The 15,643-nt window shown below is 39.3% G+C and overlaps 1 protein-coding gene across 8 annotated transcripts in view; it reads left to right on the top strand.

Annotated features, from left to right (window-relative positions):
• Window positions 1-15,643, top strand: part of IPCEF1 (interaction protein for cytohesin exchange factors 1) — a 64,345-nt gene that overhangs the window by 44,194 nt on the left and 4,508 nt on the right. For 7 of the 8 annotated variants that reach the window (XM_065732518.1, XM_065732501.1, XM_065732476.1 and 4 more), the window contains 2 exons: window positions 2,133-2,490; window positions 14,146-14,336. In XM_065732518.1, the coding sequence (XP_065588590.1) occupies window positions 2,133-2,490; window positions 14,146-14,336 (549 nt within the window). The remainder of the gene's footprint in view (window positions 1-2,132; window positions 2,491-14,145; window positions 14,337-15,643) is intronic. The other variant, XM_065732484.1, reaches the window with a different exon arrangement.

Genomic DNA, 15,643 nt, shown 5'->3' with positions numbered 1-15,643 from the left:
AAAATGGGAACAAAATTATACAAAAGATACAAGAAATTCCATTCATTGAGGCAGTTTTCATTTTAGCATCACTTTCTTTTTCATGCAAGGATGCCATTAAAAAAAAAAAAAGAGATGAGATCTAACATCTTCCTCTTAAGACTTTAAATAACTGAAAATAGACTATCAACACCATATGAACAAGGGCTTTTAATTTTTGGTTCTTCTATTTGACTGTACAAACACTTCAACAATTTGTCTATTCAATATGAACTCTTGGACAGATGAACAGGTCACCTTTGCTCACAAGGGCATTTTTGTTACTCATAAATGTAGTTCAAGAAAACGCCTTCTTGCCCACTGCTTCAGGGTGAGTACATGAAGATTTCCTTTTTAAAATCAAACATGCAACTAGAACACAGTGATGCCCTTATTGTAATAGGGATGTAAATAAGATCAATCTGGAAGAGTAACTGAAAATTTAGAGAAATGAAGAAAGAGAAATGGTGAACCACAGTCACCTCATATTAAGTGATTAACACCTACATGAGACTTCTAGATTAGAAACACAGGGAAATGATCTTGCATTTCTTAATGTAGTAAGGAAGTAATATACATTACAGCAACACTGAATTGCAGAAGCATATATAGCATAATACAAAATAAAGTCACTTTTGGTTTGTTTTATATGCATACATCTTATTTCTGATTTACCAGTGGATAATTGATAGATATTCCAGGTTAATTTCTTAATTGTGTTTGCAGCTTGTTTGGGTTTCCCTAGCAACATGATTTTGTTAATTATCAGTACTTCCACTTTAGTTATCATCTATTTTAATACCTACAGAGATTTGTTCTGCATATGAATTGAGAATATAAAACTGCCAGAACTGCAGTCCATTAGGTTTTCTGATTCTGAATCCTTCTAGTAGTGGTTGATCTGAGTAAATTTCTAAAGCAGCAGGTAGAAGATGTTGGTCTTTTGTATTGTTTCTCCTCGTGGTTTCTGCTAAGGGTTGCAATCTGAATCTTTATCTTCTTATGCCTTCAATTGTTTTATTTGTTAATCGGCCATCTTCCAGTTAATTTGTGCATATATTTATGTGCTTGCCTGTGTGTTACTGTGAATTTGACTATCTTGGCTTATATTCTAGTGATTTTTAGTGGCTAGAAAGTGGAGTAGCACTCGTTTTTGTTGATTTTCATGATCAGGTAATAGTACAACTCAACCAATGCAAATGGCTACTGTAGGTAGAGATGTTAGCTTGTAAGCTTTGTAAGCAAAGATATATTTGCTTGTTTGGGAAACAATATGCTTCTCAAAAGTTTTTTTCTTGTCTAAATTTTCCTTATGTAGAATCATACATATATCATACCCTCACTCATTTACTGCCTCGATCCTGCTGGTGACAGCTAGCTGTCCCTAGGCCTGCATTAACTGTGAGGTGGGGTGATGAGTACAACATGGAGAACTCTAAGATGTGCTTAATTTTAATGCATCTCTAGTGAAATTTTGATCTCTTTTCAGATTCATTTGCTCAAATATGAATCTTGACAGATGAATGAGCAGGACAAATGTTGTACCATTCTACTTTTTGTGCCCTCTGCTCCACAGCTGCCTAGAATGACCTGATTGAAATGGCTTTGGTGGCTGAGATCATTTCAGTGCTGTTCTAACACTCCTTATGTTAAAACCACACCTCTGTGGTTATGACATTGATGGAATTACTGAGTACTTCAAAACAGCTTTATGTTTGATGGTTCAATGCCTAATTCTGGATTTTTCTTTTGTACTCTTGTTTAGAGAAACAAAGTACATGGAAAAAAGAGTGAAAATGACTGAGACATGAAAAGATGCATTCAGCATGGTGTTTTTTTCTCACTCTGTTGCTTCTAGACCTTCTAAAGTGTTTTTTATTTTATTTTATTTCTAATTTCCTTGTGACTTAGTTTCTGAAGTTGTGAGAGATTGGTTGCCTTGCCTCAGGCTTGTTTGAATGGATAATCAACCATATTATGTTAGTTTTTGGCTAGTTGTCAATTTAGTTGAAATTATAAGGTGTAGAGCCTAGGAAAAATAATAAATTGGAAATATTTATTTATTTATTTGTTTGTTTGTTTGTTTGTTTGTTTGTTTGTTTGTTTCTGGAAAGCAGGATCAACAGAAATCTTCTTTGACATCAACTCTGTCAAGCGAGGCATCTTGTTCTCTCTCCTCTGCTGAAAACACTTTCAATTCCCAAGAATCATCATCTTCCTTGACGTCCAAAGTGTTTTATTCTGAGAGGGAGTCCCTGCTTGACCTTGTTAACAACTCTGCCATGGAAGAGAGTGATCAGCCTTTGACTTTCTGTGTACAGATTCAATCTGATGAGCAGCCAGAAGTAGACTGTGAAGAAACAGCAGAAAGCCAGATCTGTCCCAGTGGTGGACTCCAAAACACGTTGTTAGATCTGGATACACATTGCCTAATTGTGCCAGATGCAGCAGGACAGAAATCACTAGCCAAAGGTAAGCTAATGAGAGATGAGGTTTTGTCTGCGGAACCATACGCTGTAGGAGTTTGGGATTTTCACTAGCTTTCTTTCCTCTCTCTTCCTTCGTGTTTCTGTTGAAAAGTTTTTAAGTGGCTTTTTATTTTCCTCCTTCCCTCCCTCCCTGCCTCCCAACAACAACAACAACAACAACAAATGTATGGTTTATTGAGTCTTAAATGTTGAACTTACTATTGAATTAAGTACATTTAGAGTTTTTTCTCAAATTTTATCTATAGGTTAAAATCATAGCCTCTGTATAAAATCTTAATCTATGTTTTTACTATCTTCATTTATTTCAGTGTAGCTGTCATTTATTTAGAGTTGAATTCAAACATTAAGAAAGTTTCATGACATAAAGGCAGAATCACAATATATGCAGTGTCACAAAACTGACACTCTAACCAAAATATATGTATGTAAGAACTGGTGGATATGGGGTTAGGTCAACTTACCTTTAAAAATGTCAACAGATGTGTTTACTTCCACTATATATGCATTATTCACTTAATCAAACTTCTTTGTAAAGAAGAGGTAACAAGTGCAATCCTGAATCAGAAAGTCCTTAAGGACTGGATTTTGTTTAAGCACTTGAGTATCTGCATAGGTATCTTCTTTTGAAATGTATTGTTAAATTAAAACAAAAAAAGTGGTAAGGTACCAAAATTTGGCTGTTGTTACTATTTACATGGCCATAGCAAGGCACTGTGTCTTGCCTTCTGAACAAAGCTGTATGTTGAAGTATAAAAGGTGTTTCTTGCATGCAACATGCTGAAATGAGAAGATGCTCAGTCCATTACCTAGAGAGGTAACATATAAGGAAAGAATGATGCACTTGGGCACTGCCTCTGATTCAAAATCCTTGTAAAGAGTTGAAGGAATTAAAACTGAGTGAACATGTGTCTTATTTCTATGTTGTTGAAGAAAGTAAATGTTTTAGAAGAGTTCTTTTGGAATCTGAATACCTGATTTCCTGATGGCACTGCAAGTAGTAAAAAGGCTGTGCATGGTCCCTAAAAGATTGTGACAAAGACATAAGCAAGTGTTCTGTAATTTGACTACTAGGGTTAAATCTGACCATTGGAAATTATTCTTTGAATGGACTGAGAGACACACAGGTTGTTTGTGTACACGGGAGCCTATAATCAGTTGCATTCAGGTGCATTGTTGGATTGTAAGCCATAGAGAGTACAGCAGTTTCCAGATCCCATTGAGTGATTGCTTTATATTAGTATAATCTTCAGGCTTTGCTCAGAATATGATACTCTGATACTGTCACCATTTCTGCAACAATGCTCAGGCTAATGCTTTTTTGTCATAACTGTAAGAGTGACAGGTACTTCTATGCATGGTGAGAGATTTAATGTGATGCAATCATAACCATTTAAAGCAGAATTTTATAGGTTTGTATGAAGATATAGTAATTCTTACCAGTAAAGCAGGATTAAAATGTAAATCAAGAAATATTTTGGTATGTTTCTGCCATTTACAGGATGGTTTAATTGTCCTGAAATTATTCCTGGGGAAACAAATTCCTTCACTGTTCACTGCTAAGCCAGCCCTGATCTCAGAACACATCAGTTTTAACCATGCTGCTAATCTGTGATGGAATTCCAGAAATAGATCATTTTAGTGAGACAGTCACTATAGAAACTGTATAACTTCACTACTTACTATCTGCATGATAACTGCTGTTGAGCAAGTAAGATGTATACCTTACATTTATTATTCTTTATCACTCTGCATAGTATGAAGAGAAGATGGAGAATGTTGGCAATCTTTTTTTTTCTTGTGATAGATGCTGAAATACTAAATGAGGAAATTTGTAAGGAAATTACTTAAGCTATTTCAATTTGGGATCGAGGTGAAAAAAGGATTAATTAAAGTAGCAATTCAATTCCAAATGGAAATTATCAAAAATAACATAATTCTGTATCTGTGGCTTATGCCTCGAGAATTTCCCTCTGCAGCTAGTTGATAAGGATGTGCACAAATGCTGTGAGATAATTTCATGTTGGGGGATAAAAACTACCTGTCAAACCCTCATGATTTACAGTAACTAGAAAGAACACCATTGTAATCTGATGTGGAACAAGAGGGCATACGTCAAAGACTTGCTAGTGTAGCCCATCTTACTTTGTAATGCTTCTAAATAGCACTTTGCTGGCAGCTCTTCATGTATCAGTGTAATGGGTAGGAGTTGGTACATCTTGCATTGGTGCTTGTTCTAAAAGTGCATATCTCATGGACATAAACTAAACCTGCTATTATCAGAACAACCCTATGGTCTTTGAACTCTCTGCCCACAGAGCCTTTGCGTGTTTATATACTGTCCTTTTCCTCATGAAGACAAAAATCACTTGTCATACATTCTGCTTTGCAGCAGCCTTGTTCTGCTTAGAAAAATCCCATGAGGAACTCTTGGTTGAAGCTGATAGCAGCCAAGACCTGCAGGAAAAGTTTTTCAAAAACCTAAGAGTGTTTTTCTTGGCAAAAGTCAGAAATGGAGGCTGATGGGAGAAAAGTTGTTACCTAGAAAAAAGAAGGAGTAGCTGTAACATTAGTGGGAAGAGGGAAAGTAAAGAACCTGTAGTGATGAGATAGACAAAAGTTTCTCAAAGAGGAAAATGGGTGAATCACTGTAAGGGAAACAAGTTCAGATAAGTGATTATAGGCTTTTTTTTTTTTTCCTTCGATGAAAATTTTTTAAGGAGAACTGCTAAGCAACTGTAAGCATCTTGTATGAGATGTACCAAATAATATTTAAAAAGAAACTTTCCAGCAGCTCTTACTGTTATGAACGCTCTCAGATTTACTGCTCTGCTCTGATTACTGGGGAGAGGTTACATACCACAGGGTGGCATAATAGTATATAAAAAGAGGATTATATTTCCATTTACTTAATGGGAATATTTAATACTTCAGTGTTACAGCCTCTTACATGTACAGTGACTGAGGATTCAGTACCGACACAAAGAAGCTGATAGGCAAACAAGAAACAGTAAAGAATACAAACAAGTATGTGACTACGTGCTCTGTGTCCAGAAGCTGTTCTTGTCCCATCCGGGATGGCTAGACACACTCTGCAGCCAAACTCCATCTTTTGTGTTTCTTCTGGCAAGTTTTGGAACAGAAATATCAGACCATGACCCAGCTACACCACCACTACTATCAAAAACAACCATATCAAAAGGAAGCTGTAGAAATTGAGAGGTCACTGCAAGTCAACAGGAATGTGTGTTTTATTTATTTTAGTATCTTCCACTGTAGCAATAACATCCTTCTTCTCTGTGGTTCCTGAGGGTTTTATAATCATTGTCACATGATCTTAATGCATCTTGGCAAGAAACTTTTATGGTACCACTTCTGGTTTACTCATTTCACTTTAGCCCGTAGTAGCTGGTGAAATGGCTGGTGTGCACTGATATTTTGGGAAACGTGGAAAGATTTTTGAAAACAATTTGAATTTTTTTGTGGGTTGTTTTTGTGAGTAGGAGTTGGTTAAATAGGAACTGGATGTGGTCAATTCCTTCTTTTCTCAGAATTAACATCCTTTTCCCCTCTTGAATCTGCCTGTGCCACTAATAGCCAGAACAGATCTTCTGATGTACTCTGACCCTTTTGTTCCTTCTGCAAAAGTCATAGTAAATGCTGTATTGTGGCTGAGACTATCCAAGAAATGCACTTATAGTGAGCAAGCATAACTGTGTGGAAGAACAACTGTATCTGAATGATTATTTTGCTTCTGATCAAAAAGGCTTTAGGAATCATGGTAAAAATTATGCTTTTCTAATTTTCTGACCTTAAAAAAGGAGATACTTGCTTGTGCTGTTTCCAGTTTATTTGAAGCTTGTTAAAAATGGCACCCCTCTCTGCTGAACTCACTGTTGTAATCAAAAGCTTCTGACTTTTAATGATAATGTAATTTTCCTGTTACTTCTTCCTCTCTCTCATGTCTCTTGGTTTTATAGTTCTGCATTAGCCAGTAAGGAGTTTGTTTTAAGACACATCCTTCTAGTTCATGTACTTCCTGGTCTGTGGTTCTGTCAGAAATGTGATTTCCCTTACATGTCATCATATTCCCTTTGGAAAGGCCACAGCTAATATGGAGAATGGATGATGATTGTGTGGGGGGTAGGTAAGGTCACGAGTGGGTTATAATGCTTTCATCTCCTCTCTCCAGACTGGGTCTATACAGTGCCCCCTTGCTATCAGAAGGTTTGGCAGGATCGGAAACAGGAGAGGTGGAATGAGAAATTTGTTTGCCAAGAGAACAGCCATGAGAAGTTTGTTAGCATAGCAATGACAGGAGGAAGAAGCAGTTTTTTTCTTTTTTTCGTGGGATTAGTGCACAGCTGGAGAGCTTTGACATCACAGAGAATGGAAGAATAACTTTAAATTTCTGTGGTTCAGTTTAGAGTTAGTAATAGATATTCCATTGGAGATGATTTTCAATGCAAAATATTCTTTATGCAAAACATTGGCAATTTCTATTTCTTCATCAATGGGAAGCAATCAGCTTGATTTTTCACAGCTGCTGCCTGAAAACTTCTGGATAGTTTCATTTTTGTGGGCTTAAATAGTCCTATATCCAAAAGTTTTCAGGCAGGCTCCTGTATTGCTGCTGCAGGGTTGGGTGTTTCTATACTGTAATGTCTCCCACCTGTGACAAGTTGACTGACAAAGATGCAGAAACCGAAAGCTGAGGAGGTGCAAAACTGATGTGCTGTGCCTCTGGCAACATGCTCTTGTCTGTGACATCTTCTGTTAGGTAGAGAGAAATTCCAGATAGGTCGCAATAAGCCCATAAAGATCTGTTTTACTCTTCCTTAAATGGAGTTGGTAAGAAGTTCTGTCCAGCTTGAAATATCACTTTATTTTCACTGTCTCAACATAGACAGTCTCTTTCTCTGCAATGTTAAAATACCTCAAGGTAGGAATTTCCTTTTCTTGGATCAGTACTGATTCCTTTCCGCTTTCCTCACTGGGGAGTTCAACAAAGTTAAGAGAGCTATATGTTACTGTATGACATATCCAGAAGTGCTGGGAAAATGAAATAGCTGTTTTAGAGGATTGATTCTTTCAGTGGCATCACACAGTGGAAGTACTTTTAGTTAATGTTGCCAAGGGAAGGGAAAAGGATATAACATATGGTGATGTACATGTTCCAGTGTGCATAAATGCACACAATATGTAATATCCTTCCACTGCTACTGCACGTTCTTTACCCCAATCCTTCATTGAGTCCTGAGAGAAAAATGAATGTATTTTATCTTTTAAAGAGGACAAAATAAGTAAGTGCTATAGTAGCATTTCAGTTTGCATGCCTGAGACAGGAAGTGTTTAGCTTGAAATGTGTATGTGGAAGTTGCAGTATCTTATTTTGAAGTGACTGTGAGTATACTTGATGTGTGAACTGGCTCTGGAAAGGCTTATTTCAGAGCAGTGCTAGTGGGGTCCAACTTGACCATTTTATGAAGGCTGCTCTGAAAGCAATGCCCCCATGTTTGCCCACAACATCAGAGCAGATGTTGGTGGTATGGCAGAAGAGGTTGAACCTTCCAGCAAATATTGCATTACATTTTGTTTCCATGCAATAGATGGCTGCAGAGGGACAGTCTGACAGAATGGTATCTGGCATGGAATTGCATATGAAGCAAAGGTGTGGAAATGTCCTCCTCCATGAGGAAAAAAAATTAACAGCTATTGACATTCACTGACACTTGCTGAACATCTGTATTCTAAGCAGTGCATGTGAGCGCAGTGAGGTGGTGCATGGTGTGTTTCAGAGATGGTGGCAGTAAGGTGAAAGACAAGCCATGTTCCAGAGAGCCATCAAGATTTTTATGAGCATAGAATACCAATTCTTGTTCATTTCTGTGAAAAATTGCTAATGGTGGTGGCAGTGTTGAAAAACAGTGTTTTTTTTCTGATAATATAATAAATAATGTCATTGTGCTCTTTGTATTACTTTCACAGCAGCATAGCTTCTTGTTTAGCAGACTGTATACATATCCATCATCATAAACCCTCTGAGCTTAACGAAGCTCAGCAAAGGGGTAGCTCATTTTTCTTTATGAGTCTGACACGGAAATCTGTTTTTACACTCATGTTTGAGCTTCAGTGCTATATGCTTTTTGTGTGAATTTTTACTTAGCGATGTAAAGCAAATATTTTGTAGCAATTCAGTAGTAGGTCCAGACAGGTAAGATTTCATAGGAGTCTGAATCACTGATGCCTAGAAATACAGACCATGTGAATTCCTGTGCTTCTCTTAGACTTGCTGATGGTTGCTGCTCTGTCTTGAGGTGCAGAGGGCAATAAACAATACGAAGTTCTGTGCAAATGAGCTTTGAATGTTTGAATCCAGAGAAAGAAAAAAATCCCAGTCTATGCTTAAGCCTTGAGTCATGTTACTTTATTTCTGTTATCCAGCATTAACTTTCTTTCAGGTGTTTTGCTGGAAAATCTATGGGTAATGCCTCATTAACTTTCCTCTCGTTAAGAAGCTTGTAAATTACTGCACTACACCATTGTATGAGTAAGAAGAAATATGTTTTTTTTTGTTGTTGTTTTTAATTACTAATAATTCTCTTGGTCTTGTTAATTGATTGCAGGACTTAATGCCTCTCTTCTTTCTCCATTAGCCCTCCCCTCTTCAAATTTTCACTATGAATGCTCACTGAGAGCTTCAAGCATGCAGAAGGTGGGCTTTTGCTTCTGTGCTTTGCTCAGGGGAGCACAGGGCAGTGGAGTTAAAAGTCCATGTATGTATCAGATATTCTGGCCTCTGTTTATTGGTGAATATACTCTCTGTCTATAGCAACAGTACCTTCATTATAGAAACACAATATTAAAATACCATTTTGTAATTCTTTACTTGTTGTGGAGGTAGCTCATCCTCATCAGCAGAAACAAAGGTGGAATCCAAAGCATTATATGGCTCACACCAGGCTGCCTACACATTTCACTCGCCCTTTTTTCCTGCAATTCCATTTGGCTACTTTGCTGTCATTCCCTTTATCAATAACTTATCTGAAGAATCCAGTGTTTCCTCTTCCTCTGAAATTATCTGGTCCTGATCAATCCTTCTGGTAATGGGAATAGTGGCAGAATAAGTAATTGGAGAGGAGTTTGAGGCTGCAAACTTGTAAGGACAAAGGAGCTAAGTGCACAGTTCTGATCACGAGCATGAACAAGGAGCCTTCTGCTGGGCTTTTCTTACACCAGCTCCTTCTTTTTCTGTACTGAGTGTCCCTATTCTCCTTACCTTCACCGACAAATGCACAGATGATATCAGTGTACTTAACACAGAAGACACATGTTCAGAGATGTGTTTTCTCTTGTTTGCCTCTTTGTAACATTTTTAGAGTTAGCATCATGAGTTAGACTAAAAAAATAAATGGAGTAGTGAATTCACATTCATCTGGTCCATAAATTATTTTCTGTTGGTATGCTCTTTCTTGGATATCTGATAAAGATCAATTTATCTCTGCAAGTGATGCTGTGTATAGTCTTGATGGGTGAGGACTGCAACATGGCTGAGCTAGTGCTGTGCAGGAGCTGGCTAATGGAACAAACAGCTGCTTCATCCCAAGTAAGTAGGCAGGAAGCTAGTTATAATTTAGTTATAATTACAAGTCTCATGGCATGAGCCAACAGTTTTCAGGAAATACTACTGCAGCATATTATGCCTTACACTTGCTTTTTTTTTCTTTTTTTTTTTTCTATTTCTCACAGCTTGTTAAATATACAACAGCTCTCCCCTTCTTCTCTCTACTGTACCAATGATGGAAGCTATATTTAGTCCTTGTCAAGTTACAGCAGTTTCTACAATCACAAAGAAGTGAAAAAAAGGCCAGCAACAGAGTGAAGACAAATATTTGTAGCATATCATAAACCTTTCCTGTAACCTAAATATTTAGAAAAAAGAGGAATGTAGGAGGATGCTGTACTTTTTAAAACATGGAAAAGATAAGGAGCAGACTCCTTTCTGAGTGTGCTGACAAGCTGGACAAGTTTTTTTCTGTAATAGGAGGGAGCAAGAGGACATTTTCCTTTTGTTTGCTAAAGATGATTTAGAAAAGTCAATATTTAACTTTCAATTAAAAGAAAAAATGCACTGTCAGTTCATTTGGCACATGGAGGACTGCATTTAAGAAGAGCTGCAACCACCGTCTCCAGTGTAATAAACACGAACATCAGTCCAGTGGCTTTTGAGGGACTCACTGGCATCCTGAAAGCACAGATTCTATTAAGATTTTCCTTTAGCAAAAACTGAAATAGAAAAGTCTTCAGTGTGTGGCCCGAGGAAGACGAAATGGCTCAGTCTTTTGCTGAAATGGCCTTCTGTCAAAAGTAGATCTTCCAATCTATGATTGGGAAATTTTGAGCTTCCGATTCTTCATTTTTAAGTTGTTTTACTCTGAAACTCTGAAACTCTGAAACAATACTGCGCAGAGGAAGCAGTCCTTGAGATTTCTAGAATGTGTGGATGATTGCTTCCTGACTCAGCTGGTGCAAGAGCCTACCAGGGGAGATGCCTTGCTTGACCTACTTTTCACTAACAGGGAAGGACTAGTAGGGGATGTGAAGGTTGGAGATTGTCTTGGCCAGAGTGACCATGAAATGGTGGAGTTTGCTATTCTGGGTGCCGTCAAGAGGGTGACTAGCAAAACTATTACCTTGGACTTCCAGAGGGCAGACTTTGACCTGTTCAGGACACTTGTTGCAAGGGTCCCTTGGGACTTGCTCCTGAAGGGTAAAGGGGTCCAGGAAGCCTGGATGCTCTTCAAGATGGAAATCTTAAAGGCACAGGAGCAGGCAGTCCCGGAGTCCTGTAAGTCAAGCCGGAGGAGCAAAAGACCAGTGTGGATGAACCGGGATCTTTTGTTGAGACTCTGAGAGAAAAGGAGAGTCTATGTCCTCTGGAAGATGGGTCAGGCTACTTGGGGTGACTACAGAGAACTGGCCAAGATCTGCAGGCAGAAAATTAGAAATGCTAAAGCCCAGCTTGAAATTAGGCTGGCTACTGCTGTAAAGGAGAACAGGAAACCCTTTTACAAATATATTAACAGCAGGAGAAAAACTAAGGAAAATTTCCCTCCTTTACTCAACGAGGCAGGCAATATAACCACAGATGATAAGGAAAAGGCTGAGGTTCTCAATGCCTTCTTCACATCTGTCTTTAATAGACAGGACAGTTATCCAAATGGTACTTGCCCTGACCTGGAAGTCTGGGATGGGGTGCATAATGCACCCCCTGTGATTCAAGCAGAGACGGTCAGAGATCTTCTCCTCCATCTGAACTCCCACAAGTCCATGGGGCCAGATGGGATCCACCCAAGGGTGCTGAGGGAGCTAGCAGAGGTGATTGCCGAGCCACTTTCTGCCATCTATCAGAATTCCTGGTTATCTGGAGAGGTCCCACAAGATTGGAGGCTTGCCGATGTGACTCCCATCTTCAAGAAAGGCCGTAAGGAAGACCCGGGGAACTACAGGCCTGTCAGCCTGACCTCGGTATCAGGGAAAGTTATGGAACAGATGTTATTGAGGGAGATCACACGACACGTGCATGGCAATAAAGGGATCAGACCCAGCCAGCACGGGTTCACCAGGGGCAGGTCGTGCTTGTCCAACCTCATCTCCTTCTATGACTGGGTGACCAGACAGGTAGATGAGGGAAAGGCTGTTGATGTAGTCTACCTGGACTTCAGCAAGGCCTTTGACACGGTCTCCCACAGTATTCTCCTAAGGAAACTGGCAGCCCGTGGTGTGGACAGGTTCACTCTTCTCTGGGTGGAGAACTGGCTGGAGGGCCGTGCCCAGAGGGTAGTGGTTAATGGAGTTAAGTCCAGCTGGCGTCCTGTAACGAGTGGTGTCCCCCAAGGGTCAGTTTTGGGGCACATCTTGTTTAATATCTTTATTGATGACCTAGACGAGGGAATTGAGTGTACCCTCAGTAAGTTTGCAGATGACACAAAGCTGGGAGGATGTGTCAAACTGCCTGAGGGTAGGGAGGCCCTTCAGAGGGATTTGGATAGGCTGAACAGCTGGGCTGAGAAAAATGGGATGAGGTTCAATAAGACCAAGTGCCGGGTCCTGCACTTTGGCCACAATAACCCCATGCAATGCTATAGGCTTGGGGCAGAATGGCTTGAAGAATGTAGAGAGGAAAAGGACCTGGGGGTGTTGGTTGATGCTCGGCTCAACATGAGCCGGCAGTGTGCCCAGGTGGCTAAGAAGGCCAACAGCATCCTGGCCTGTATTAGAAATAGTGTAGCCAGCAGGAGCAGGGAGGTGATCATCCCCCTGTACTCAGCTCTGGTACGGCCGCACCTCGAGTACTGTGTTCAGTTTTGGGCCCCTCACTACAAGAAGGACATTGAGGCCCTGGAGCGTGTTCAGAGAAGGGCAACAAAACTGGTGAGGGGCCTGGAGCACAAGTCTTATGAGGAGCGGCTGAGGGAGCTGGGATTGTTTAGTCTGGAGAAGAGGAGGCTCAGAGGAGACCTTATTGCACTCTACCACTTCCTGAAGGGGGGTTGTGGTGAGGAGGGGGTGGGCCTCTTCTCCCTGATAAATAATGACAGGACGAGAGGGAATGGCCACAAGTTGCGCCAGGGAAGATTTAGATTAGACCTCAGGAAGCATTTCTTTTCTGAAAGAGTGGTCAGGCACTGGAATGGCCTGCCTAGGGAGGTGGTTGAGGCACCATCCCTAGCGCTGTTCAAGAAGCGTTTAGATGAGGTGCTAAAGGACTTAATTTAGTAGTTGGGTAGAGATAGTGATAGGAGGATGGTTGGACTAGATGATCTTATAGGTCCTTTCCAACCTTATGAACTTATGAACTTATGAACTTATGAAACAAACAAACAAACAAAAAAAAAAAACCTTTGGTTAATTTTTTATCTTATTTTATCGTCATTAATTCTCAACTGCTTGACAACTTTTCCTTTGGTGTCCTCTCTGACATGGAAGAAGATGCTGCAGCTTCAGTGCCATATAAGCAATTAAGTGGGGAGTAATTAAAGCTTTACTCTGAGACAGGACAAGAAAATGTTGTGCTGTGCTCTCTGAAGCTTGGGATTTAGGCATCAGATGATCCAAGGCATCCTGTTCTAATCTGCTTCCTATGGACCTTATCTTGTAGCCTCTGACATATTTCTGTGTTTCATTTTTTTGCTGTATTTTCAGTAATTATCAATATCTGCCAATAAGTTGGTACACCAAACAGAATTTGGCCTGTGTATTGTCAGGCAGAAGTGTGATTAACTGTGTGCACCAAGAAAGGGAAGGGTGAATGAGTGTAGATGCCGTCAAATTAGTGTGCTACTTAAGTGTAGCATTTCTGCCAATTATTCCAAGTCTGTGATATCTTTAGAGCATATAAGAAACACTTGGAAGGTGGAAACATATGCTCACATCTGCATGGCTCATAAACTGACTGTTAAAACAATTGAGTTTGGTTGTTTGCCATTCTCATCTGCATAATTACCCTAAACATTGCCCTTGGTTTTGATTCTAGTACCATCACTTCTTGACTTGGCTGAGTCTTTCTGATGGCTCAACATAATGTTTCTATTATCTGCTGCCATATTCATGTTCTCATACACTATTTTTTGCTTTACAGATAATGAAAAATGTGATGATGATGAGATGGAGAGACTTTACAAGTCATTAGAACAAGCAAGTCTGTCTCCCATTGGTGATCGTCGACTGTCAACCAAGAAGGAGCTTAGGAAGTCGTTTATCAAACGCAGCAAAAACCCCTCCATTAATGAGAAACTCCACAAAATTCGAATGCTGAACAGCACATTAAAGGTGAGGTCACAGACAGAGACAAGGAAAAGCCTGAGAGAAAGAAATAGCTTGGCTGAAAAAAGAAGCAAGCCAAGCTCTAATTACAGAGAATTTGTTAAGTTTTTGAAATTGTTTTTTATTCAGAACTGTGGTCTGTGTTTTGCTATTAAACTTGAACTGGAAGCAGAGGCAATAGTTCAGAAGGGACCTTTTTTGTAGAAATTCCAGCTTGTTTGGAATATTTAATAAAGAACATCTCTTTTAGCTAGCTGGGAAACCTGCAAGCTCAGCTGAATGTCCCAAACAAGGGAGCCTTTAAAAAGGAGGAGTAGAAAAAGTACCTTGATAATCAGGGACACAAAAATGACTGTGAGCCAGAAAAGTTTGCCTTATGTGATTAGTGGGGAATGTACAGGATGTGGCAAAGCTTTTGTAAAGACCTCCTTTAACAAATATTTTCAAAAACAAAAGCATACTGCTTTTATGTTGGAACTGAAGGAGTGTAGAGATTCACGGGGACATCCCATGAAAAGGCCAATAAATTTGTCTGGAATATGGGGATTTATGAGACTGTTTGCTCACACAGAATGCCATGGGAATTCAAAACCTGCTTCTGAATGGTACTCAAACAGAAAACATAATCATAACATGTAAATTCTAAAGAAAAAGAGTAAATGACAAGTAAGGGCTTTGCTAGGAACAGGATTTGATTGTCCTATTTCAGGTAAGTGTATTTGGCTTCAGTCATAGTACTCTGAAGAAGGGCATGTAAAAACTTCTCTGATTATCACAATCACAAATTAGCTCCAACAAGTCTTGGCTTTGTCACTCAGGTCTGTCTTAAACTCTCTGAAAACAGAGTCTAAAAGACAACTTGGAGTGCAGCTGTCCTTCCTGCTGCAGGATTTACAGCTCCATATAAGACCTGGTGAAGTTTCTCCTCAGGATGAGACTCCTGTGACATGGTACTATCATATTATTCTACATCAGCAATATAATTGAGCTCATTATACAACAGAAATTTAGTTTAAAAAACACACTGATTTTATGGCACTGGAAAATAAATATGGAAGCTTTTATCTAGATCTTTCCCTGATATAAACCTCCCTAACAAATCTAAGAACCAGTTAATACACAATGGTGTTGAATGCTATAGGGTAATCTATTTTATTACTTTGGAGCTGAATGCAAGCCTAGAAACCTTTCTGCCAGACATGAGCAAGGAGGATAACTTTGCATCAATTTAATCCAGGAGTATCGTATATACATCGTTATTAGCAGTGATTATAAACTTAGACTTGGCTAACATTTGTATTTAGTATGGAAAA

Source organism: Cyrtonyx montezumae, unplaced genomic scaffold (genome assembly GCF_038088225.1).
Source record: "Cyrtonyx montezumae isolate F1298 unplaced genomic scaffold, pur_monq_1.0 scaffold_0, whole genome shotgun sequence".
Lineage (NCBI taxonomy): Eukaryota > Metazoa > Chordata > Aves > Galliformes > Odontophoridae > Cyrtonyx > Cyrtonyx montezumae.
The sequence above is the reverse complement of the archived record's forward strand: the minus strand, read 5'-3'. Positions and strand labels throughout refer to the sequence as shown.